Genomic DNA, 25321 nt, shown 5'->3' with positions numbered 1-25321 from the left:
AGCATGCACTGTATCTCCCAGCCACGCCCCTAGCCTCCCTGATAAATTTTAGAGTAGGCTCACTATGTTCCATTTTTTAAGGTTCCCCATGAACTCTGGGAACTTCAGGAGTTGGGGGACTCCTGATACAGTCGGGGGTGTCTGGAAGCCTCCTCCCCTTTCTTCTGACCTGCTGAACCTTGGTGTCCTTGTCTTACAAACTGAGGCAAGGACTCCTTTCTAATATCAACATGGAGTTCAGGTCTTTATTTTTTATATTTTGGGGGTGCAGGGGATTTGAGCCCAGGGCCTCAACATGCTAGACAAATGCTTTGCCACAGAGCTACCTCCTCCCCGCTTCTTATTTTTGAGACAGGACCTCGCTGAGTTGCCAGACTGGCCTCAAACTTTCAATCCTCCTGCCTCAGCCTCCCAAATAGCTGGGATTATAGGCAAGTGCCACACATCTGCAGCTCGGGTCATATTTCTTTCCACACAAACTCACCTGGGCTGTTGGGTCAGCTCACACCTGATTTGGCCCTGGAGCCCGAAGGTGGAACCGTGGTTGGGCGTGGAGCACGGCCTTCGGGGCAGGGCCTCCTCCGCTGGCTGAAGCAGCTCCTGTCCCCCCTGGCCTGGGGATGGGCTGCCTCCCACCTCTGAGGAGCCCTCACTCTTTTCTAGACAAATACAATGACTTCATTGAGGCCAATCGCATCGAGGACTCGAGAGAGCGGATGAAAACGCTGCGGAAGCTGGTGAGGACGGGCTGCCCTTAGGCCAAGGTGACCAAGGGCGGCAGGGGCTGAGGGGAGAGTCCAACCTCCCTGGGGTGGGGACAGGAGGGGTGGGGGGCTGTCACAGCCTGACCCCGGCCCTTCCTCTCCTCCCCAGATCCGGGATCTCCCGGGGCACTACTACGAGACGCTCAAATTTCTCGTGGGCCATCTCAAGACCATTGCGGACCACTCGGAGAAAAACAAGGTGGGCAGGGCTCCAGCAGGGACCGGAGGGAAGACTAGGACTTCCCAGGTCCCCAGTGCTCTAAGTCCTCCTCCCTACGGCCCTTCCATCCCCCACGCCATCCACTGTATGCCAGCCAGGGCTTTTTCCCCAGAGCGCTGTTTCCCGAGTCTCTGCAAGTCTTCCAGAAGCAGACAGCCATGGCTCCCCGGGTGTGGTAGAAATGTGTCCTCTAATCTAGCTCAAAGCCTTGCATTGCATTTTTCTGATCAAATTCCTTGTCTTTGGTTCTGCAGGGGGAAGAATGAGGGGAGTAACAGGATTTTTCCTACTTCTAAAATACCTTGGGATCTCCCCACATGTCTCCTACTCCAAGGTCCCCCACTGCTGCACTAACCCACTCTGGGTGACCCTGTATAGATGTTCAGGTTGACACTGCTCATGGCTGTTAGGCCTGGGCATGAGTGGGACTGAGATCTGGCCTGCCGGCCACCTGCCAAGCTCCTGTAAGCCCATGCAAGGAGATGTCTAGTCTCCAGTTGGGACAGCTCAGGATGGGGCTTAGCGTGAGAGAGGACTGAGAGGTGCTGGGTTCAGAGCTCAGTGCACTGATCCCGGTCTGCTTCCCTCCTCTGCCCAGATGGAGCCCCGGAACCTGGCCCTGGTCTTTGGGCCAACGTTGGTGAGGACATCTGAGGACAATATGACAGATATGGTGACCCACATGCCTGACCGCTACAAGATCGTTGAGACGCTGATCCAGCACGTAAGCAGCCTGTTCTGTGCATGTGCCCTGACAGCCTGGGGACCCGCCATGTCCCGAGCACCTTGCACCTGCCATACTCAGTGGCTGAAGAATATGCGGCTGGGGTGGCGCATGCCTTACCAGCAACGGGATGCAGAACAGGAATGAGTGGTAGAATCCCTGCCATTCTGGGTTGTCTGGTCCTCAGCAGGAGAACCAGGAGGCCCCCAAGCCTCCAAGATGCCAGTGAGAGGGAGAGGGAGGAGAGACAGGGGACCACTCCTGGCCTGGAGGGTACAAGTGGTGAATGCAGGAGGGCCTCAGAGGTGCCTGGGAGACACAGGTGCAAAGGCCTCATTTGGCCATCAGAGGCCTGGTCTCTAGTGCTCCAGACCCCCACGGGCCCTGGGGTAAATAAGGAAGAGGAAAATGGGGCAGGGCACGTAGGCTTGAGACAGGACCCTGCCCTGGTGCACTGTGTCTCCTGCTGATTGACTTCCCTTCTGGCTTCCTGGTGACACCTTGAGCCTGGCCCATGCAGGCTGAAGAACCCAGAGAGACCAGCAGAGGGCGCAGGAGGCCTTAGTCTTCCACAGCCAAACCCAGAGGCAGCACCACTGGCTTCTGGGGGCTCAGGGATGATTTTATGAATCACTGAAACCAGTGGGGTCTCTGGTCCCTTCTCTGTGCCTGTGCCCGAAATAAGATTGGCAGCTGGTTATCAGAGGAGGTGCAACTAGAACATTCTTGCACTCATTTTGGCTAGGGTCTGGGGTAAGGGGGTGTGCTGGGGATTGAACCCAGGGGCACTTAACCGCTGAGCCACATCCCCAGCCCTTTTTTATTCTTTATTTTGAGTCAGGGTCTCGCTAAGTTGCTTAGGGCTTCGCTCGGTTGTTGAGTCTAGGTTTGAACTCCTGATCTCCCTATCTCATCCTCCCTAGCTGCTGGGATTACTTTAGAGAAGAAAAGTCCAGGTCCTGTTACCCCCCATTTAACAGATGAGGAAATGGGCTCAGAGAGGCAGTGCCTGGCTCAAGTTCACACAGTTAATAAGTTTTGGTATTGAATAACACCCCATTGTCTGGATGCACCCTAGTTTGTTTATCCATTCACCTACTGAAGGACATCGGATGAGTCAGCTTTCTGTCACTCTGATGAACATCTGAGATGATTAACTTAGCGAGAGAAAAGCGGGCGGCTCTGTAGCTCCAGTTTATGGTGGAGTGGCACCCCTGCTCTGGGCCTCTGGCAAAGGCTGGAGAGTTGGGGGCGCAGACTCCCAGGAAACCAAGAGGCGGGGGAGGAGAGGGCCTCCTGGGCTCACAGTCCCTCTAGGGCAAAGCCAGTGACCTAAGGACCTCCCACTAGGTCCCATCACTCCCAGTAGGGCCACCTGGGGCCAAGTGGGGACCTCTGGGGGAGGCTTGTCCAAACTATAGACTCATGGTTGCTTCCAAATTTTGGAAACTTCCTAAGTCTCTGGGATTACAGGCGTGCGCCTCCGGCCTGGCTTCGTTTGTTGTTGTTTAATATATATATTTTGGTTGTCGATGGGCCTTTATTTTTTTCATTTATTGTGTGCAGTGCTGAGAATTGAACCCAGTGTCTCACACACGCTAGGCAGGCGCTTTGACCACTGAGGTCCAGCCCCAGCCCTTCATTGTTATTTGAATTTGGGTTTCTCTGAAGACCATGATGTAAAGCATCTTTTCACAGCTTATTTAATGTTTTTTTTTAAAGAGAGAGAGAATTTTTAATATTTATTTTTTAGTTTTCGGCGGACACAACATCTTTGTTTGTATGTGGTGCTGAGGATCGAACCCGGGCCGCACGCATGCCAGGCGAGCGCGCTACCTCTTGAGCCACATCCCCAGCCCTTTCACAGCTTATTTACCATCTGTCTTTCTTCTTTGATGAGGTGTTCAAGGTCTTTGGCTAATTTTTTGATCAGGTTGTTTGATTTCTAACTGTTGAGTTTTAAGAGTCCTTTGTTTGGATGACAGTACTTGATCAGATGTAGACTCTGCCGATAATTCTCCCAGTCCATGACTTGTCTTCTCATCCTCTTAGCTTGTCCTTCACAGAGTTGAAATTTTAATTTAAAGTTTTATCTCATCAGTTATTCTTTCATGGATTGTTGTTATATCTAAAAAGTCATTTTATATGCAAAGTCATTGAGGTTTTCCCCTCCACAGATTTTTACCTGTAGTGCTTTCTTTGTGATTTAGCTCTAAGTATTTTATAATTACGCTATGATTTCCTCTTGAATGCAAAATTACTCCATGGTATCATTGCTATGTTTCCAGACATGGGAAGTCTTGAGGGGGTGTTTAGGTTTTTCTAACTGTTGTTATTTCTCATTTTATCCCATTATGAGCAGAGAACATAGTCTGTATGATGCTGATTCCTGAGGAGCTATTGAGAGTTCCACTGTGGTTGGTTTTGAATGATTCATGTGTGTTCTAGAAGAATATGTTTGTCATTGAATGAAAGAGTCTAGGTGTGTTCATTAGATTAGACTGTTCATTGTGTCGTCCAGAGCATCTTTCTTCTTCTTCTTCTTTTTTTTTTTTTTTTACCTACCATATTAATTTTTCTAGTCCTTGTAGTTCTGTGAATTGTTTTTTGATATATATAAAGAGATGTTAGCCAGATGCAGTGGCCCACACCTGTAATCCTAGCAGCTTGGGAGGCTGAGGCGGAAGTTCACAAGTTCAAAGCCAGCCTCAGCAACTTAGTGAGGCCCTAAGCACCTCAGTGAGACCCTGTTTCTAAATACAATTACAAAGAAAGGACTGGAGATGTGGCTCAGTGATTAACACCTGATATCAATCCCTGGTATGGAAAAAGGGAGAGAGGGCTGGAGTTGTGGCTCAGCAATAGAGCACTCGCCTAGCACGTGCGAGGCGCTGGGTTCAATCCTCAGCTCAACATAAGAATAGATAGATGAAATAAAGGTATTGTGTCCACCTACAACCAAAAAAAAAAAAAAAAAAAAAAAAATTTAAAAAAAGAGAGAGAAAAAGATGTTAGATGCATACATGCTATGATTTATTATATTTCTTGATCTATTGTTCCTTTTACCAGTATAGAATATTCTTCTTTGATTCATGACTTTTCATACTTTCTGTGTTGTCATGTTTAAATGTCTCTTGTAGACTATATGTGGGTATGTTATAAACACACACACACACACGTACTTAATTTAAAAATGTAACCCTTGGTCTCTAACTTTTTATTTATTTATTTATTAAAATTTTTGGTACCAGGGATTCAACCAGGGGTGCTTAACCACTGAGCCACATCCCCAGCCCTTTTTAAATTTTTTATTTAGAAACAGGGTCTTCCTCAGTTGCTTAGGGCCTCACTAAATAGCTGAGGCTGGCTTTGAACTTGTGATCCTCTTGCCTCAGGCTCCAGAGCTGCCGGGATTACAGATATGCACCACCATGCTCAACAGTCTCTCACTTTTGATCAATGAATTTAATTCATTTATTTTGTTGTAATTTTTAGACCATTAGTATTTATTTCTGCCATCTTAAATTTTGTTTTCTGTTTACTATATTTTCATAGTATATTTGTTCATACTATATTTGTTTCTTTACTTGTCTATCCTTCCTTGTTTTGGATAGACTGAACTATTTATTTTCCTGATATGAAATTATACATTCTATTTTTATTCAGGAAATTACCACCTACTTGTAGAAACCTATACTTAGACTTAATTGTCACTGTCAATTTCCAAAGCTTATCAGTGTCTATGGCTTTCAAGTATAAAAGCCAAGTGCAGTACTGTCTGGTCTCCCTTCTGAATTTGAATTCCAGTTGTTGTGCATGCATTTCATGTGTTTGTATATGTGTGTGGGTTTCACTGCTTATTTTGATAACAGAACTCTTTTCTATGCTGTTTATTCATCTTTCTCAGAGCTTACTTCTTCAGCCTGGATTTATTTCATTACTTGCTCAAGTACTCAAGAGAATCTTTGTGTAGTGAACTCCCTGATGTCTTAGAATAGCTTTATATTCATGCAGATTTAAATGAAAGTTTGGCAGGGTATAAAAATGATTTTCCTTTAACACGCAGGAAATATTATTTCTTTGTTTTCCTGTGTCTGTTGCTGCTGAAAGCTTAACATATATGTGATACTTGGTCATTTGTAAGCAATCTGATTTTTTCCCCAAAAAATACTTTTAGAAGTTTTTTCTTTAAGATTCTCAAATTTCCCAAGATATATTTAAGTGTGGGGGCTTTTTTGTTTGTTTTTCTTGCTAAATGGCCAAGGCTGGCCTTGAGCTTGCCATCCTCCTGTCTCAGCTTCCCGAGTGGCAGGGATTACAGGCATGTGCTAACCAGCTTTTTAGTTTGTTTTGGGGTTTTCTGGTTTGGGTTTTGTTTTGGTTGAGGTGCAGATAGAACCCAGGTCCTTACATATGCTAGTCAAGCACTCTGCCACTGAGTTACATCCTCAGCAGGTGTGAGGCCTCTACTTTATCCTCCATCCTGTTACTTGTGAGAAAGCTCTTGCTTTCTTTTTCTAGTCAGGGGACTGAGTTGTCAGCATAGCCTCAGATGGTGCAGGTGGTGATGGGCACACTCAGCTCCAGCAGCCATGTCTGGCCTTCTACCCCCAGTGGCCCTGGCTGCCACTAGAGGGCTCTGTTGCCCCCCACCCTGACTTCAGGACTGTGTTGAAAAACAGGCAAAAGCAGTGTCCAGGGCCTGTCACCTTTCTGTGGTGGGCCCTCTTCCACCCAAGTCTGAAATTCCCTGCCTGATATACGGGGGTCCTGCCTTTTCTCTCCCTAAGGGCTTCTCACAGTTTGTAGGGTTAGTTTCCAGGATCCACCAACCTCCCTCCGAGCCCTCTCCAGCAGCCAGGCCAGAGGGGCACCTTGTACCAGGCGGGTCCTCGGGCCAGCAGGTTGAGGAGCCGGGGTATCACTGTCTTCCCTCTCCTCATGTTGATTTCCTTCCTTCCTTCTTCCTCCTCTGCAGTCAGACTGGTTCTTCAGTGATGACGAGGACAAGGGGGAGAGGGTAAGTGCTGCAGAGGGTGGTGGGGTCTGCTTTGAGGTGGCCCTAGGGGCTGGGTGGACAGCAAGACTCAAGCAGGGGAAGTGCCTGCCCTGGGGGCACCCCCAGTCTGAGGGAGGAGGCACAGTCCTTGCCTTGGTGAGCCCCTAGTCTGATGGGGGAGAGAGGCCTTGCTCTGAGGAAACCCAGTCCTGGAGCAGAGGCGGTCTCTGCCCTCCAGACCTTTGTGAAAGACATAGGAAGCTCCAGTCCCGGGGGTGGGGGGTGGGGAGAGAGCTCTTGACCCCAGCTGATGGAGCCCTTGGCATTCTACCTTGTTGGCGAAGCACAGAAGGGTCCTGTGGGGACAGTAAGGCCTGCTCCTCAAGGCGCCTGCCTAGTGAGGGAGACCCTCCCAGCTGTGGAGAGCCCCAGTCTGATGGAGGAGACCTGGGCCCCTACCTGCTGAGGGCTCTGAAGTCCAGCCACCTGGGGGCCCACTGGCTGACCCCTCCCTCCTCTTTGCAGACCCCTGTAGATGACAAGGAGCCTCAGTCAGTGCCCAACATCGAGTACCTCCTGCCCAACATTGGCAGGACAGTACCCCCTGGTGACCCAGGTTCAGGTGAGTGTGGGGCCTGGAGGGGCATGGGGGGGGTGGGCTCTGCCATCCTGAGGGTCCCAGAAACCTGACCAGATGCCCCTCTTTCCTGTTCCCACCCTGGAGAGTGGGCTGTGGCCGGCCTTCTCCCTTCTGGGGGATCCAGCCTCCTGTCGCTCAGCCGCCCCACCTTGGGCTGGGCAGAGGCTGCTCACCCTCCTTGCTGGTCTCTTTCCCGAGCCTTTGATTCCTCAGGGGCCAGCTGTGTGCTTCTGGCAGGTTCCTCTTTTTAATTTTTCTTCCTTTTCTCCTTGCACCCTGCCCCTCCCTCCTCTTTTCCCACACTCTCCTCCCACCCCTCCATCCTGCCCTCTTCTCTTCTCCCGCCTCCCTCCTCCAGCGGACCTGTTGGAAATTTAAAGGGTACAGTGCGGTTTCGCGGCCTCGGTCACTAACAGTGGCGGGTGATTATAAGAAGGCTGGGCAGGCAGAAATGACCCTGGCAGTGAGGACCCTACCCCACACACCAGTTGCCCATGCTGGTTCCCAGCCCACCCCTCAGCCCCCAACCCTGCCCCTCCCCCGCTACGCTCCTTCTCTGGGGGAGGAGCTCACCGGAGCTGGACCCTGGCTCCCCCTTACCTGAAAATCTGGCCATCAAGTGGCTGCCCTTCCTAGCTCAGACCGTGGCCGTCTCTCTGTTATCCAACATGAGGGAGACTTGACTGGGGATCCAGACCAGGGACCAGTGGTGCCCCCAGAAGTCTTTCAAAGATTGTAGCTTCCGCCTCCATTCAGGGCTCTGGTCACTTGGCCCCTTAGTCCTGTTTGAGGGCTTCTGGGCCCCTCCTAGCAGAGAAGAGATTAATTCCATGCTCAGAAGCAAGTGCATGGCCACTCTTTTCTTGGCTGTAGCCACTGTCTATCTCCCCAATAAACACAGCATGTCCCGTTCCTGTCCCAGGATGCAGCCCACATAGTCCTAGTTGGGAGAAGGAGACGGGAGGGGCTGGAGGACCTGGTAGGGGGATGGCAGAGGAGCCCCCTGTCTCTTCTAATCACCTGCTGCCGCCGCCCTGTGTGTGTCGCGTGTGGTCAGCCCATCCTGCTCTTCTCACCGTGTGCAGGGGGAGGGGGCTGGGGGACTTCTAACCTGCCTGCCAGAGAGTGTGGATTAACCGCACCTGCCCGCTCCCCACTTGGACCCTGGGAGGCCCTTGGATCAACCCCCTGGCTCTCGCCTTAGAGAGGACACTTCCAGGACTTGTTTCTGGTTTCTTCTCCCCCCCAGTGATATTAAGGGAGTGGTATCCTAGTCACACAGACATGATGTTACCCTCCTTCATGACTCCAGATGTCAATAGAGACCTTGCCCCAAGGGCAGGTGCACCTTGCACTGGAGGTGGAACCTATTGGGACCCTTACCACCAGCCCACTGTACCCCTGTGTCCCACTCACTTCATTTCCACCCCTTTACTTGGTCATTTAAATGGTCCCTCTTCCTTCTCATGTCCTCGGGGTGGGGGGCGAAGAGTGGATGTAGGCCCCCACTTCTCTATGCACCGTGTGGTCTCCATTTCTCCAGAGCATCTGTGATTTGCTGTGTTTCTCTGTTGTGGTTTCCATGGACTGCATCTGGTGTTTGGCATTTTCTCTCCAGTGTTTTAGAGTAGCAGGGACAGGTGGGGAAGGGGAGAGTATTCGGGCAAAGCACCCCTTTGCCCTTAATCCTGGGCAAAAGAGGAGGGCTCAGTGGATGGAAGCCTGACGTCACCTCCTTCCTCTGAAGGAAGTGGTGACTGACATCATTTTTTGCTTCATCCTCATCCCTTAGAAAATGCCATCAGACTCCATCACACTCCTAAGGCCTGGGGAGATCTCAGGGTTCTGAACTCCCTGGGTTCTGAAGCCTTTGAGGCAAAAGAATTGTGTTCACAAGGCTCGGCCTTCTCTTGCCCCATCCAACTTTCAGTTTTCTTTATGTCTCTCATCAGCAGATTCCACCACCTGCAGTTCAGCCAAGTCCAAGGTAAGTGCCCAGGCAATTCTGGGATTTTGACTTCCCTCCCCCACACAAGCCCACCCACTGTCTTTTGGTTAAGAGAATTAGAATGGCAGTTAGACCAGGAGGGAAGTGGAAGGTTTCTGGGAGGGAGGGAGGGAAATCCTGAGAGTCCAGGGTGAGCAGAGTAGCCCCACTCCTTGCCATGTTTGGTGAGGCATCTGATGCAGTAGAAAGATCTGGCTTGGGAGTCCAGCGGCTGAGAGGCAGCGCGCTTCAGTGGTTAGAAGCATAGACTTTGGATTCAGACAGTCTTAGGTTTTTTGTTTGTTTGTTTGTAATATTTTTTTTTTATTGTAGTTGGACACAATTCCTTTATTTTATTTATTTTTATGTGGTGCTGAGGATTGAACCCAGGGCCTTGCACTTGGTAAGCGAGCGCTCTACCACTAAGCCACAAACCCAGCCCTAGTCTTGGGTTTGAATCCTGATTCTGCTACTTGGTGGCTTGGGGATATTAAACAAGTTACTTAATCTTTTTTTTTTTTGTGTGTGTGTGTGTGTGTGTGGTCCTGGAGATTGAACCCAGAGCCTTGTGTATGCAAGCCAAAATCTCTACCAACTGAGCTATATCCCTAGCTCCTATTTAATCTCTTTCTGACCTTTGGTTTTCTCATCTATAAAATGGGCTTAGCAATAACTATGTTTGCTGTGATAAATATTCCTTAAGGTCTCTGGGGAGCCTAAAGCAAGCAAAAGGAAAGAATTAACAAAACTAATTAAGAGCAGAAATCAATGAAATTGAAAACAATTGAGAAAAATCAATGAATCCAAAAGTTGGAAATAAATAAATAAGATTGGTAAGCCTCTAGCCAAAGTGACACAATAAAAAGGAGTGTCAGAGCTGAGGATATAGTTCAGTTGGCAGAGTGCTTGCTGTCAAGCACAAGGCCCTGGGTTCGATCCCTAGCAACACCAAAAAAAAAAAGAGGAATGACAGAAATTATCAATACCAGGGGTGACATAGGGACATTCCTGCAGACTACCCAGTCATTAAAAGGATAATCAGAGAATACTGTGAGCAACTCTATGCCCTTAAACTCAAAAACTTAGAATAGACCAATTCTTTGAAAAATTCAAGCTACCAAACAAAACTCACATAAGAAGAAAGAGATAACCTGAGTAGTCAGACAGCTAGCTTTTTTTTTTTTTTTTTTTTTTAAGAGAGAGAGAGTTTTTTTAATATTTATTTTTTAGTTTTCGGCAGACACAACATCTTTGTTTGTATGTGGTGCTGAGGCTCGAACCCGGGCTGCATGCATGCCAGGCGAGCGCGCTATCGCTTGAGCCACATCCCCAGCCCCAGACAGCTAGCTTATTAAAGAAATTTAATATATAATCAAAAGCCTTCCAAAAAGAACACTCCAAATCTGGACATGATGGTGCATGCCTGTAATGCCAGCAGGGGACTGTGAGTTCAAGGCCAGCCTGGGCAACTTAACAAGACCCTGTCTCAAAATACTTTTTTTTAAAAAAAAAAAAAGAAGGGCTAAGAGTGTAGTTCAATGATAGAGTGCCCCTGGGTTCAATAAAAATGGTCAACCTCTAGCTAAACCAATCCCATACATATATACAAAAATGTAATTTAAAAATAAAGATGGGCAGGGTGGCCTGTAATCCCAGTGACTAGGGATGCTAAGGCAGGAGGATCACAAGTTCAAAGCCAGCCTCAGCAACAATGAGGCACTAAGCAACTCAGTGAGACTCTCTGTCTCTAAATTTAAAAAAAAGGAGGGGGCGGTGCTGAGGATTCGGCTGGGTGGCCCTGGGTTCAATCCCCAGTACAAAAAAACCCACTACATAATGCATAATGACATTTTGGTTGACAACCACATGTGACAGTGGTCCCACCCTGCCTAAGTGTGTAGTGGGCTGTACTATCTGGAATTGTGTAAGTACCCACTGTGGTGTTCCCACATCGATATCATCACTGATATCATCACGGCTGAGAGGCAGCGCGCTTAATGATAGGTTTGTCAGAATGTATCCTGAAATAGATACAACTATATTAGTATAATATTTAAATTAAAATTACTTAAATGTCATTTAAATACTATTTAAAAATAACATTGGACTGGGAATGTAGCTTAGTATTAGACTACTTGCCCTGGGTTTGATCCTCAGCAACAAAAATTAAAAAAAAAAAACAATTCTCCCCAACTCCTCCAGAGAATGGAAGAGGAAGGAACACTTTCCAACTCATTCTGTGAGGCCAGCATAGCATTAGCCTGTTAGCAGAACCTAACAGTGTGTCTCAGGATCAGCTTATTCATTTAGTGACACCACAAATACTTACTGAGTGTCAACTGTGTCTTCACTGTGCTGGTTACTGAAAATAGAACACTGAGCCAAGCAGATAGGTCCTGGACCTCACAAAGCTTACCTTCGAGTGAGGAGAAGATGGTAAGCTAATAAGCACATGACTAGCCACCCGGGGGCCTGGGGTACAGTGGAGGCAGAAGCCAGGTGGAATGAGTCCACACACCAGCTCCTGGTGAGGGAGGGAAAAGAGCATGCGCAGACAGCTCTTTGAGAAGCCTGACTGTGAATCATGTTGAGAGCAAACAATGCAAATCTGAGAGATTGAGGGGAAGCTTGGGTTAAGAGAGTTGGAACCGGAGCCCCACAGGCAGGAGCCAGCCATGCTGGAGAAGGCATCTCCCCAGGGAAACGGAGAGGGAGGAAACAGGTGCACAGCTGGTGGAGGGTAGCTGGGCGCTCCCAGCGGAGGGCTGTCCTCAGTGAAGCAGGTGAGTCCTCAGCTCAGAGCAGAGGAGGTGGGAAAGGTGTGAGCAGAGTGAGGGAAGTCTGACATGGATCCCAAGAAACTGGGGAGTGTTTGGGCAGGGAGGGGGCCTCTGAAGGCTGTGACCCCTTCTCTGGAGCCAGCTCATAGTCCAGCAGCCCTATCCTGCCATGCTAGGTCTGGCCTTCCCCACTCCCAGGACAGCCCCCTAGCCAGAAGGGTGACTATACCCTGTGTGCAGTAGATACAGCACCAACCTCCCAGCAGCTCACAGACCACTTCTGGAGGTTCCAGAAAATGTGATTCCTGCCTCCCCAGGCACAAATAGGTTCTGGGCCTGTCTGCCTCCTGCATTCTCCTGGGGACCTCTTAGAGGGCCCTCTTTTTAGTCACCAGACCTTGAATGTAGAACATGCCTTTCAGAAAGTGGGTCTTTATTGTTATAGACTTACTCAGTCTTCACTGTGACTCTGATGGGTTACTCAGGATCAGTAGGGTGAGACAGAAAGTGAATCCACATTTCTTGAGCACCTGCTAGATGCCAGCAGTTATGCAGAGAACTTTATACTAAAGTCTATTTCATTTTGTCCTCACAAAGGACCTGAGTGTTGTACCTTCCCCATTTTATAGATAGGAAAACCAAAGCTCAGAAGGTACAAATAACTGGAAGTTTGGGCATGTTGTAAGGCATCGAGGCATAGGGAACTGGTTAAATGGTCTCTTTCCTTGGAGAATGCTCTGGGGCATGAGTCTGATTCTCCACTTTTGGGCTTGGGGTGATTCTGGATTTTCTGGCACAGAATTAGATCTGTTCTTGGCCTTAGCCTAAGTCAGCCAGCCAAGCCCCTGAGAAACAGAGGCACAGACGGCTGTCGGGTTGTTAAGTAATAGGAATAGCCTTCAAGGTGGCAGATGTTGAGTTGTATGTGTAGCGGGTGGTCTCAGTAGTCTGACCCATGAGATTCTGGGAGTCAGAGTCTGGTAGGAGCCACCAAGCATCTAAAAACCTGAGGTGTCTCATTTCAGCCATCAGGAAGGGCTGCCTTGGGCACCAGGGCCTGGCCCCCACCAGGCTGTGAGCCTCCATGGGTGGGAAAGGGCTGGAGACACTACAGTCTCTGATTCTGTTGCCTTACTAAGGTGGGCGTTGTCAGCAGCATTCCTGGGAGCCTCTGTGGGGTCTTCGCCACCAGCAGGTGCACAGGAGGCCATGGGGCTGACCGGGCTGCTCCCCTTTTTGTTTCTGACTCAGCTGAGATTCTAGGGAAGATTCTGTTGGAATAGGGGGCTCCCAGGCCTATCACACACCACTGCTCTAGACGTAACAGCCCTGTCTCTGTTCTGTCCCCAGGACACCCAGTTGGGTCAGTGCCCTAAATTACAATTGCGCACTCATGCTGCCTCCCTGTGAGGATGGTCCTGGCTGTTCCTGATGTGACAGTGGCCAGCACACATCACAGCCACTCCTAGTTCCACCGTGGCTGGGGCACACCAGCTTAACACCAGAAGGCTCCTCTGTTACCTTAATTCTTGGGGAAGGAGCACCCTTTTGTCTTCTCTGGTGGTTCCTCACTCCTGCTCAGCTCTCTGTGCAGCTCAGTCACCGGCCAAGGTCCCACTGGCGCAGGGGGAAGCTGGGCTCCTGGTTTTACCCTGTCTGGCTTCTCCCACTGTCTCAATCCATTTCACCACAAGTTCCTCATCCTGTCCTAAGCCCCACAAGTAACCTCCTCATGACCCTGCTCCTGAAAGAGAACTATCTGACCCCATGAAAATATTTGTGCTAACCACAGACATTGGAAAGCAGGGATTCCCCTCCACTTCAGGTCTTAAGGCACCTTCAGAAATCACAGGACAGGACAGGTGATGTAGATCAATGGTAGAGTGCTTGTCTGTCATGCACATGACCCTGGATTAGATCCCCTTTACCACAAAAAAATAAAAATTGCTGTGTAAGCTGGGCATGGTGATGCACACCTCTAATCCCAGTTACTTTGGAGCTAAAGCAGGAGGATCGCAAGTTCAAGGCTGGTCTGGGCAACTTAGCAAGACCTTGTCTCAAAATAAAATTGGAATAAAACTGTGTGTGTAGGGATGCAGCTCAGTGGTAGAGAGCTCACCTAGCATGTGCTGGGCTCTGGGTTCAAGCCCCAGCACTGCCAACGAGACAGGAGAGCCACACACCCCTGCTCCGGAAAGACCTTCATACAAAAATCCTGTAGCAAATTCTTTCAGAGCCCTTCTCTGGAGGCCCAAGGCTGATGATTAGCTTGCTGGTGAAGGCAGCAGTTCAGCTCTCACCAATGATGCCCCCTGTTTTCACTGATTGCTGAGTTTAAAATCACTAACAATATCAACAGCTGCCACTCTTTGAGCACTTGCTACATTACTGTGCTCAGAATTATTAATCCTATCAAGTGCCCTGTGAGCCAGAGATAGCATCAGCCTTATTTTACAGTTGAGGAAAGAGGCAGGGAGAACTTTGGTAACCTGCCTCAGGTCTCAGAGCCAGCTAGTTGCCTGCTCCAGTGCCTGCCCTCTGAGACAGAAACCATTACAACAAGCCTGCCCCAGACAGAACCTTCCTCCACCGCATCCCCCCCCCAACACACACACACACACACACACACACACACACACAACTTTTAGAGTAGAGCTGACGGCCAGGGCAGGTGTCTTGGCTCAGGCTGCTATAACAAAATACTGTGGCTGGATGGCTTCAATAACAGACATTTCCCCCAGGGGCTAAAAATCCAAGATCAAGGAGCTAGCATGTTGGTTTGTGGGGAGGACTCCCTTTCTGCTTTGTGGAGGGCCATCTACCTTATCACTGTATCCTTACAAGGCAGAAGAAGAAAAAGGGAGAGAGAGAAAGAGAAAACCACATGCAAACTCACTGGTGTCTCTTCTTGTAAAGGCATTAATCCTACCCTTAGGGCCCTGCACTCAAACCTCACTGAAGCCTAATTTTTTCATGAAGGTTTCATTTCCAAATACCATCATATTGGGGCTTAGAACTTCAACATAAGTTTTGGGAGGGACACAATTCACTCCATAGCAATGGGTAAAAACAGCTAGCTAATCAGTAGCTGGTTAAACTGGGCTCATTTCTGCTTAGGTCTCGCAGCACTGGCCAGATTCCAAATACACACATGTGGTATCTAGCAGGTGCTCGGCATGGTGAATACACTGGACCAAAGAAAGGCTGCTGGAGTCTGGTGCAGGGGTCTCCTTTACCTCTCCAAGGGAGCTGCTGCTTGTACACCTTAGTGACAGAGAGCTCACTTACTCATAAGACCACTATGGCAGGGGAGAAGTTGATTACCATGACTTACATCCAGCTCCAGTCATTGGTACCCATTGCTTCTGCTAGCCCCAGTTTCTAGTAGCCTTCCCTCGATTGTCCCCTTGACCTCTATGTGAATGTGCTGGCTCAGCATTCCCTGAAAGAGATCATTCTGACTTCACTGTGCTAGAACCAGATTGCATGAGAGAGTAGTTTGATCAGATGATCTACCAAATAAGGCCAGGGGACATTAATGGTTGCCAGAAATGTTAAAGGGCATGTGACTCAAAGGGTTGGCAGGGCAGTATCACCAGCGTAAAGGCTGGGTTGGGTCCAGGTCAGGGCACTATCCTGGGGAGGTTGGGGCAACTGTGAAGGGCCCCATGTGTACCCCAGGAATTGTCCCATTGGGGGTGGGGCCATGCAAGTCTGGAGGGAAACTGAGAGGAGATCAGATTCTTGCTTCAGAGGGCTCTGAAGGAGGGGAGATCAGGTGGAGCAAGGATAGAGTCATTAGGAGGGGAAGAATGGCCTGGAAAAGGCAGAGTGAGAACATACAAGAGGACACTGAGGATGAGCTGGCCATGGACCCTCCTCAGGAGAATTGAGAGGAGCAAAGAGAGGGGGGAGCCACAAGGCCACCTTAAGGTCAGGAACAGGAATGGAGGCAGTTTGGGGTAGGGCAGGCAGAACAACATGGACCCAAATGGGTGAGTTTTGAGGTGCCAGGAGACACCCAGGTAGAGATGGGTTTGCAGTTGGAAGACGAATTCTGGAGCTCAAAGGAGAGAGTGGAGTAGGACAGTGCGGCCTTGTGCAGTGTTTGCTAACATTATTTTCCAGGGGAGTGGAAAACAGAGTTCTGGGAACTCCCCTAAAATGAGCAGGAGGCCAGAAAGGGAGGATGAAAAGCAGGGTCCAGGAGGCTATGGTGGGCAGCATAGGTTACTCTGGGAGATGGTGGGAGGCCCTCACCAAAACCCCAGGGTTCAGCAGATGGGCTGGTGGAGGAGAGGCCAGTGCACCCAGCTGGGGGTGGAAGGAGAGGCTCCCATGCAAACTGTCCACTGTACAGGATTCTTCAGGCACTTTTGGCAGCCAGCTGGCAGTTGGAATGATCTGGGGCTGGGGATTGGCTGGGTGGGAAAAGGAGAAAGTGTATTTGAGCCCTGTGTAGGTGGAATTTGCTGTGTAGGTGGAATTGCAGGTTTCCCAAACGGGGTGAGTGGAGAGGGAACTTGGGTGTTTGCTTGGCACCGGGATTAGTGTTCAGGGAGCTTTGGTGATTCCAACCAGGACTGTGTATGTGAAGTGGGCTCCAACTGTCAAGTGTTAGGCACTGTGGGGAGACTATAGCAGGGCTGTGTCTAAAAAGGTTTATCTAAGGATGGATATAGAACTCGGAGGCGGGTGGGGGACCCGCCCCAGTTCCCCGAAAAATCTGCCAGCTGGATTAAGGTGCTGGGAAGGCGTCGGGATGGCGGAGGGGCTGGAGTGGTCTCCGCCAGGATGGTGACCATTCAGCTAACACAAGGATGGAGGAGGAACGTCTTATATGCCCTTATGGGTTCCGATTTGGTCTGGGTCTGTTGCGGAGGGTGTATGGTGTGAGTGTAGAGGGCGCTGAGGCCATCAAGCCCCGACTCCTCACCTTGACCTATCTCCCCTTACAGGGCTCGTGGGCCCCCAAGAAGGAGCCATATGCCCGGGAGATGCTGGCGATCTCCTTCATCTCGGCGGTCAACCGCAAGCGGAAGAAGCGGCGGGAGGCGCGGGGGCTGGGCAGCAGCACCGACGACGACTCGGAGCAGGAGGCACACAAGCCCGGGGCGCCGGCGCCGGGACCCCCGGAGCGGCCAGAGGGGCAGCTGCCTAGCGCCACTGCCCCCGAGGCCCCCGGGCGCCTCAGCCCCCCGGCGGCACCCGAGGATCGGCCGGCCGCGGACACGCGCTCCATCGTCTCGGGCTACTCCACCCTGTCCACCATGGACCGCAGCGTGTGCTCGGGCGCCGGGGGCCGGCGGGCGGGGGCGGGGGACGAGGCGGACGACGAGCGCAGCGAGCTGAGCCACGTGGAGACGGACACGGAGGGTGGCGCGGGCCCGGGGGGCCGCCTGGTGCGCCGGCCCTCCTTCAGCTCGCACCACCTAATACCCTGCGACACCCTGGCGCGGCGCCGCCTGTCCCGCAGCCGCCCGGACGCCGAGGGCGCGGGCGCGGGCCGAGGAGTCGCCCGCGCCCCGGAGCTGCCGGGCTCGGCCTCGTCCAGCAGCCAGGAGTCGCTGCGCCCCCCGGCGGCCGCGACGGCGCTGGGCTCGCGGCCCTCGCGCATGGAGGCGCTGCGGCTGCGCCTTCGCGGTACGGCCGACGACATGCTGGCGGTGCGGCTGCGGCGGCCACTGTCGCCTGAGACGCGGCGGCGACGGAGCAGCTGGCGCCGCCACACGGTGGTGGTGCAGAGCCCTCTGACCGACCTCAACTTCAACGAATGGAAGGAGCTGGGTGGAGGTGGGGGGCCGGAGCCCACGGGTGCGCGGGCACACAGTGACAACAAGGACTCCGGCCTCAGCAGTCTAGAGTCCACCAAGGCGCGGGCCTCGTCGTCCGCCACCTCGCTGCCGCCAGGAGACCTGGCAGCCCTGCAGAGCCAGCCCCCACGCCGCTCGACTGCCTCCCGCCTCCATCAGTGTCTGTGACACCCTTTTCCCTTTCGCACGCCCCTCGGACTCCAGTCCTCCCCAGAGCCCCTTGGGGAACTGGGGTCTCCTTGGCTTGCACTCACTCTCCTGTAGCCCCTGGGCGCCGCCCCGGGCCGCAGGGGTCTCTGGTTTGTGTGTTGGAGTTGAGGAGCGGTGGGCAGGGGAGAAACCCCAGCTGGTCCACTGGCCGGATCCGGCGGTGGGAAGAGGGAAGGGGCTGCTGAGGTCCGTGTGCCCTGAACATGTGACTTGACTGTGCCCTTCTGGGCTTGCTATGGCGTCACTTAGAGACCCTTGTTGACCATGGGGTGTGGATTTAGTCCGAAACCCCCAAGTCTCAGACTAAAGGAAAGGTCGCGGGTGACACTGGCTTTTTGCTTCTTTCCTCTGCCCCTCCCGCCAATAGCTCGTAGCTAAGGGAGCGGGGTGTATGTATGTATGTCTGGGGAGAGGAGAGGGGTACCCCTGGGGGGAAGTGGGCGTTTGTGTGTGTGTGTGGTGTGTGTGTGTGTAGTCACTGTCCAAAGGTGTTTCCAGTAGCAACTTTTGCCCTCACTCCCACCTGTCCTCCCACGTGCCCCCAGGGTCCCTGCCTTTGGTGCCCACAGAGATCCTGCCCCTGCTTCTCAGAGCCAGAGAAGGGATTGGGGCCGTTCTGCAAAGACGGGACTGTAAGCCCTCACCGGGGGTCACATCCCCTACACACTCTTGCCAACCTCTTAAGTCACCCCCACAAGCTCTTTTACCACGGGGAACTCCTTGTTGCCCAGTTTGGGAAGGGTCTTCGGGCCCCTGCTGGTACCTCCCTCCTTTTTGTTCTTCCAGCTGTGCCTGTTCCTTCCACTGCTCAGGCACGCAGACCCCCCACTTTCTCTTAAGGAGGGGAATATTCAAGAACACCCCTGGTGTCTATATCACTGATTTTTGGGTTCTGAACTGAACTGTTCCTGCAGGATAGGCGGGACCAGCCCTCACTAGCCCCTTCACATTGTAAATAAACCTCAGATCACCAGGCCCCCCACACCCTCTCTCATTCCAGGGAAGCCCAGGTGGGGTTGTGAACCCCGAAGCCACCTCGGTCAGTCCTCTTGTTTTATGCAAAAATTTGCTGTAAAGTAGATTTCTGTCTCCTCCCTCTCCCAGCCTTTTATTGTAAATATTGTCTCTAAATGTGTAACATATTATAAAGAATTTATAAGGATTTTTAAAGATGTTTTGCTCATTTAAAAAAGTGTTGTAACAGTGTTGGATAAAGCCCTCCCCCCACCTCCGCATGGGTCCTTTCACTGTGTCCTTGACACACTTCTCTAAGCAACAACTAAGATTTCCTGCTTCTGAAAAGTCCTGTCTTAAAAGTACAGTCTATATCTTGGAAATAAATGACCTTCCTTGAGGCACAAGTCATCAGTGTCACTTGTTTTGGAGGGAGGAGTGGGACAGAGCAGGGCTTGCGATGGGGGACAGGTGAGGTACAAAGGCCCAAGAAAGGAGGGAATGGGCTGGACCAGGTGGAGGCAAACCTATTTCTCCTGATGGCTTTTGCAAGTGTCCAGGGAGACTAGTATGAGCAGTGACATAGGCACAGACACCGGTTGGAGGGGCAGCAGTTTCCCTCTTTGCTGCGTCGAGCGCCTGCTCTTTTTTTCTGTAGATTATTTCTCAGGCTAGCTGGACCTTCAAAATGGTCTCAGGTGCTGCCCGGCAGACAGGAGGTTTGGTCCAGCTGTCATGGGCACCCCGGGCCTGGATTATATTGTGAAAGGACTGTGTGGGGCTTGCCGATTGTCCAAATCACATGTATAAGCTTATAACACGGGTGGCTTTCTTCTGTCATGGCTCTCTAGTTGCCCTGCCATTTATTTCCAGGCTGCCTCTGAGGAGCCTGGTGTCCTCCTAGAGAGGAAGAGCAGGAGAGGGAATGTGGGCTGGGGAGCTGGGGGAAGCTCGGTCACTGAATCCCCTGCCCTCCCCCAACACCCCAGGGCTTTAATGGTGAAACCAATCACCCAACACTCTTGAGCTCCACACCACTGTTATCTCGTTTTACATGTGAGGAAACTGAGGCTCAGAGCAGTGACTTAACGTGCCCAAGGTCACTCATTCTTCAAGGAAGCGGGTGGATAAGTCTTAAATCCAAGCTGAAGACACAGGGGTGCTGTTACCTCCCACTGGGTCAGCTTCTGCAGACTGTGGTAGGCTTTGAATGAAAATAGTTCAAACCCTTGTTCTCTGTCTTTTGAAAATAAAGGAGAAATGAAGACATCTCATAAGAATTATTGCTGGCAGGTCTGCCATATAAACACGGTGAGTGAACCTTTGAGCTAAAATGGAGCTACCAGAGAGTAACTTGAATCCACATGAAGAAATTTTAAAAAAAAGAAAAAAAACAGTAAGGGGGGCTGGGGTTGTGGCTCAGTGGTAGAGTGCTTCCTAGCATGCATGAGGCACTGAGTTTGATTCTCAGCACCACATATAAATGAATAAATAAAAAATAAAGGTCCATCAACAACTTAAAAAATTTAAAAAAAACAAATAAGGATAACTTCATAGATATTATGAAAGATAGTATATTTTTGTTGTAATTCTGTGTTCAACTATGTCTTTAAAAGACGATTGCATAAAGCAGTAGTTATAAAACTGTGCTGTCATGTAATGGTGTAGTTTGTGATGACAGTATGAAGGAGTGGGGACAAATACAGCCAAAGGAGCAAAGTTTTTATAAACTATTAAAATTAAATTTACTATTAATCCGAGCTAGATTGATTTAGAGTTTAACTAGAAATTAAAATGCTAATTGGGATCCCCAGGGCATCTACTAAGAAAATAACTAAGAAAACATTGTAAATGAAAAAAAAAAAGGGGGAATTTAAAAGATACATTAGAAAATATCTATTTTAGGGCCAGGTGTGGCGGCACACATCTCTAATCCCAGCGACTTTGGAGGCTGAGGCAGGAGGGTCCTTGAGTTCAAAGCCAGCTTCAGCAATTCAGTGAGGCTCTAAGCAACTTAGACCCTGTCTCTAAATAAAATATTAAAAAGGCTGGGGATGTCGCTAGGTGGTAAAGCATCCCTGAGTTCAATCCCTAATACCAATAAATAAATAAATAAATAAATAGATAAATATAAATTTAAAAGTAAAAATAAATATGAGCAAATGATTTAAAAAGATACTTCTTCAGAGAAGATACACACAATAAACACATGAAAAGATGCCCAACATCATTCCTTATAAAGGAAATGCCAATCAAAGCCGCAATGAGCTATGAGGTCACACACTAAAGATGGCTGAAGTGGAAAAGACAGACAATAACAAGTTTTGACAAGGATGTGGAGAAATTAGAACCCACGTACATAGGTGGTCAGACCACAAAGTAGCAGCTGCTTTGGAAAACAGTTTGGCAGTTCCTCAAAATGTGAACTAAGAGCTACTATAAACCCAATAATTCTCCTTCTAGATATAGACCCAGGAGAACTGAAACATGTCCACACACACACACACAAAAAAAAACAACAAACCACCTTGTACTTGAACATTCACATACTAGCAACCTAAATGTCCATCAACTGACGAACATAAAAGAAAAACAACTTAAAATGGAAAGCCATACAATGGAACATATTTAGCTGCAAAAGAAATGAAGTATAAGTCGGGCATAGCAGCACACCCCTGTAACCCCAGCAACTCAGGAGGCTGAGACAGGAGGATCAAAAGTTTAAGGACAGCCTCAACAACTGGGTAAGGGCCTAAGCAACTTAGTGAGACCCTCTCTCAAAATAAAAAATAAAAAAGGACTGGGGGCGTGATTCAGTGGTTGAGCACCCCTGGGTTCAGTCCCTGGTACTAGAAATAACTAAGTAAGTAAATAAATAAGGAATGAAGTATTGATTCATGCTATGACATTTGGAAACATGCCAGAAAGAAGCCAGTCTCAGGAGCCAGGCACGATGGTGCCTGTCTGAAATCCTGCAACTTGGGAGGCTGAAGCAGGATTGCAAATTGAAAGCCAGCCTGGGCAACTTAGAGACCTGTCTCAAAATAAAAAACGAAAAAGGGCTAGGGATGTGGCTCAGGAGTAAAGCACCCCCAGTTTCAATCCCCAGTACCAAAAAAGAAAGAAGCGAATCACAAAAGACCATATGTTGTATAACTCCATTTGTGGAAGTGTCTGGAATGTGCAACTCCAGAGAGTCAAAGTAGATGAGCAGTTATGGAGGGCTGGGGGTGGGGACCAGGAGGGGGCAGAGAGGAAGGAGCTGGAATGAGGAATGATTGTTAAGGGTCAGAGTTTCTTTTGGGAACGTTGAAACGGTTCTAGAATTAGATCAGAGTGATGGCTGCACATATCTGAGAACATACTAAAAAACCACTGAACTGTAGGTTTTAAATGGGTGAATTTTATGGTGTGTAAACTATATCTCAATAAAGTCGCAAAAGACAAACAACAGACTGTGCTCTAAAACCAGCTCTGCCTGTCCATCGAGGTTCCATGCTTCAGGGGAAGAGTTTTTTTGTGGGGGAGGAAATTCCAAACCTACCAGAGTTGAAGTAAAGGACTAAGGTGTTCTCCTGACCTTCTGGCAGAAACCTATAGAGGAACCATAACTATCAGCTGAGCTAAAGCAAGGTCAGGGCATTTTGAGGTTTCTGGGATGGTGACCAGGGTTGTGGGATGGGGCCTCCTGCCAGGTGTGCCGTTGTGGTGTCAATCTGTCAACATCAGTGACCTTCAAGGAACCTGTTGCCTGTTAAGTGGCATAGAAGTCACAGGCCCAAGGCTTTAACCCTGTGGACAGAGCTCACTCTGAGTTCAGGGATTGCTTATGACACTCAAATATCAAAAAGGGAGAGACCAGCCTGGGTGTGGTAACCACACCTGTAGTCCCAGCTGCTCATGAGGCTAAGGAAGGAGGGTTGCTTGAGCCCAAAGGAGTTGGAGGCCAGCCTGGGCAACATAGTAAAACTTTGTCTCTTAAAAATAAAAAAATAATAAAGTGGCACATGCCTGTAATCCCAGCCTCAGCAAAAGCAAGAGGCTAAGCAACTCAGTGAGACCCTGTCTCTAAGTAGAATAAAAACAGGGCTGGGGATGTGGCTCAGTGATTGAGTGCCCCTGAGTTCAACCCCTGGTAATAATAATAATAATAATAATAATAATAATAATAATAACAGGAAGAAAATGCTGAGGGTGGGTCCCAGGGGAGATGTACCCAAGATGAGGGCCTTCCCAGGCTCCTATTTGATCTCTGAGGCCTATCTGAACTCCCTCCAACCCTTGCTTTGCTCAGCCTTCTCTACTAGTAAAATGGAGATAACACGATCTCCTGCCCAAGTCATTAGATTAAATGAGCACTCCATAGACAGCCGCGATTAGTAACATACAGTATTATTAATGAAGGCCAGCTGTGGGGAGGATGCGGCCTGGGTTGCATTCTGGCTCCGTTGCTTTAGATCTACAACTGACCCTCTCTTTGCCCTTCCTCAGCCTCGGGGTTGTTAGCTGCTTGGAGGCTCCATGCTCATTCCTCTCCTCCTCTCCATCGCTGCAGCCAGAGGGAACTTCTGAAATACTTGGTCAGATAGAACACTTTCTTACGGAAAACCCTCCGATCGCTTCCCATGGCTCTGAGATGAGATCCACCTGCCTTACCCCAGCCCACACCCAAACCTGGTGGGGCTTCGACCCACCACCCGACCTTTCTGTTGGCTTTTTTGTTCATTTCCTTAGAACCCATTCCTGGGCTGGGGATGTGGCTCAAGCAGTAGCGCGCTCGCCTGGCACGCGTGCGGCCCGGGTTCGATCCTCAGCACCACATACAAACAAAGATGTTGTGTCTGCCGAGAACTAAAAAATAAAAATATTAAAATTCTCTCTCTCTCTTTAAAAAAAAAAAAAAAAAAAAAAGAACCCATTCCTCTCCACCCTGGGGCCTTCAGCTTGGACAAACCCTCAGCCACCAGCTCCTACAAAGTCACACCTCATTCTTAAGGTCTCCACTCAGATGTGACCTCAGCCTGGTCATCCCGAGGACGTCGCCACCACTCACTGCCACAATTGTCACAGGCCTGTTCCTTACAGGCCACTGCTTGCCAACTGCCAAAATTGGCTAGGTGTGTTCCTGCTTTCTGGCTGGCTCCCTGTAGAGACCCCCTGGTTCCAGGGAGCAGGAATTCACCTGCAAGGGCATCTGAAGGCTGGCATAATCCCTGGCCTGCGGCTGAGGGTTCCATTTGTTCTGTGATCTTGAACTGTCCATGCATGGCGTGATGATTTGGGGAGATAAAGGAGGGAAGCATTGGCTACTGTCCCAATTTTCTGGGAATAGGATAGAGAAGGAAGACAGGGTCTGCTGACATGCTGAAGAACACAGGGATGAGCCGGGTGTGGTGGCGCACACCTGTAATTCCAGCAGCTTGGGAGGCTGAGGCAGGAGAATCGCAAGTTCAAAGTCAATCTCAGCAAAAGCAAGGCACTAAGCAACTCAGTGAGACCCTGTCTCTAAATAAAATACAAAATAGATGTGGCTCAGTGGTCGAGTGCCCCTGAGTTCAATCCCCAGTACCACCACCACCAACAACAAAAGGGATGAGCTGGGGTAGGAAGAGGTCCGTAGAGCTGCTGGGGGCCTTGACAGGAGGGGTCTCACGCAGTGGGCATTCCCAGCAGACAGCAGATTCCCAGCCCCTGGCTCCAAAGGGGACTTTAGCAAAAAGAAAAGACACTGGGGCTTTAAGGAGCTCAGGATTGCAGGACACTGTCATTACCTTATGAGACAAGTCATGGGTTTTATATATATATATATATATATTTGGTTGCTGATGGACCTTTATTTATTCATTTATTGATACGTGGCACTGAGAATCGAACCTAGGCCTCACACAAGTGAGGCAAGTGCTCCTCCACAGAGCCACCACCCCAGCCCCAAGTCATGTTTTTTTTTTTTTTTTTTTTTTTGCGGGAAGAGGCAGGTATTAGAGATCCAATAACGCCAGGCTACAGCCAAGTGGGAAACACCTAGAAGGGCAGTCTCCAGGACATTTAGAACATTGGTGCAACCTCTGGAATCCCAGGCATAGCCCCCCAAAAAACAAAAACCAAAAAACCCAACAACCCCAAGTAGAACATCCAGGTAGTTGACAGTGTTTGCTCACGCATGCGCACACCCGCAGCATGGAGGAGGAGATGCAAGGCGCAGTGTTCTTGTTAACAAATACAGAAGTCTG

At 49.8% G+C, this 25321-nt stretch overlaps 1 protein-coding gene across 5 annotated transcripts in view; it reads left to right on the top strand.

Moving 5' to 3' along the window:
* The window catches only part of Arhgap23 (Rho GTPase activating protein 23), a 72963-nt gene extending 53493 nt beyond the window's left edge, over positions 1 to 19470 (top strand). For 4 of the 5 annotated variants that reach the window (XM_077110451.1, XM_077110453.1, XM_077110454.1 and 1 more), the window contains 7 exons: positions 664 to 737; positions 874 to 963; positions 1583 to 1708; positions 6687 to 6728; positions 7233 to 7329; positions 9300 to 9334; positions 17073 to 19470. In XM_077110451.1, coding sequence (XP_076966566.1) covers positions 664 to 737; positions 874 to 963; positions 1583 to 1708; positions 6687 to 6728; positions 7233 to 7329; positions 9300 to 9334; positions 17073 to 18095 — 1487 coding nt within the window. In that variant the 3' untranslated portion in view covers positions 18096 to 19470. The remainder of the gene's footprint in view (positions 1 to 663; positions 738 to 873; positions 964 to 1582; positions 1709 to 6686; positions 6729 to 7232; positions 7330 to 9299; positions 9335 to 17072) is intronic. The other variant, XM_077110452.1, reaches the window with a different exon arrangement.
* Positions 19471 to 25321: the final 5851 nt, after the last annotated feature.

Source organism: Callospermophilus lateralis, chromosome 11, assembly GCF_048772815.1.
Source record: "Callospermophilus lateralis isolate mCalLat2 chromosome 11, mCalLat2.hap1, whole genome shotgun sequence".
Taxonomy (NCBI): Eukaryota; Metazoa; Chordata; class Mammalia; order Rodentia; family Sciuridae; genus Callospermophilus; species Callospermophilus lateralis.
The sequence above is the reverse complement of the archived record's forward strand: the minus strand, read 5'-3'. Positions and strand labels throughout refer to the sequence as shown.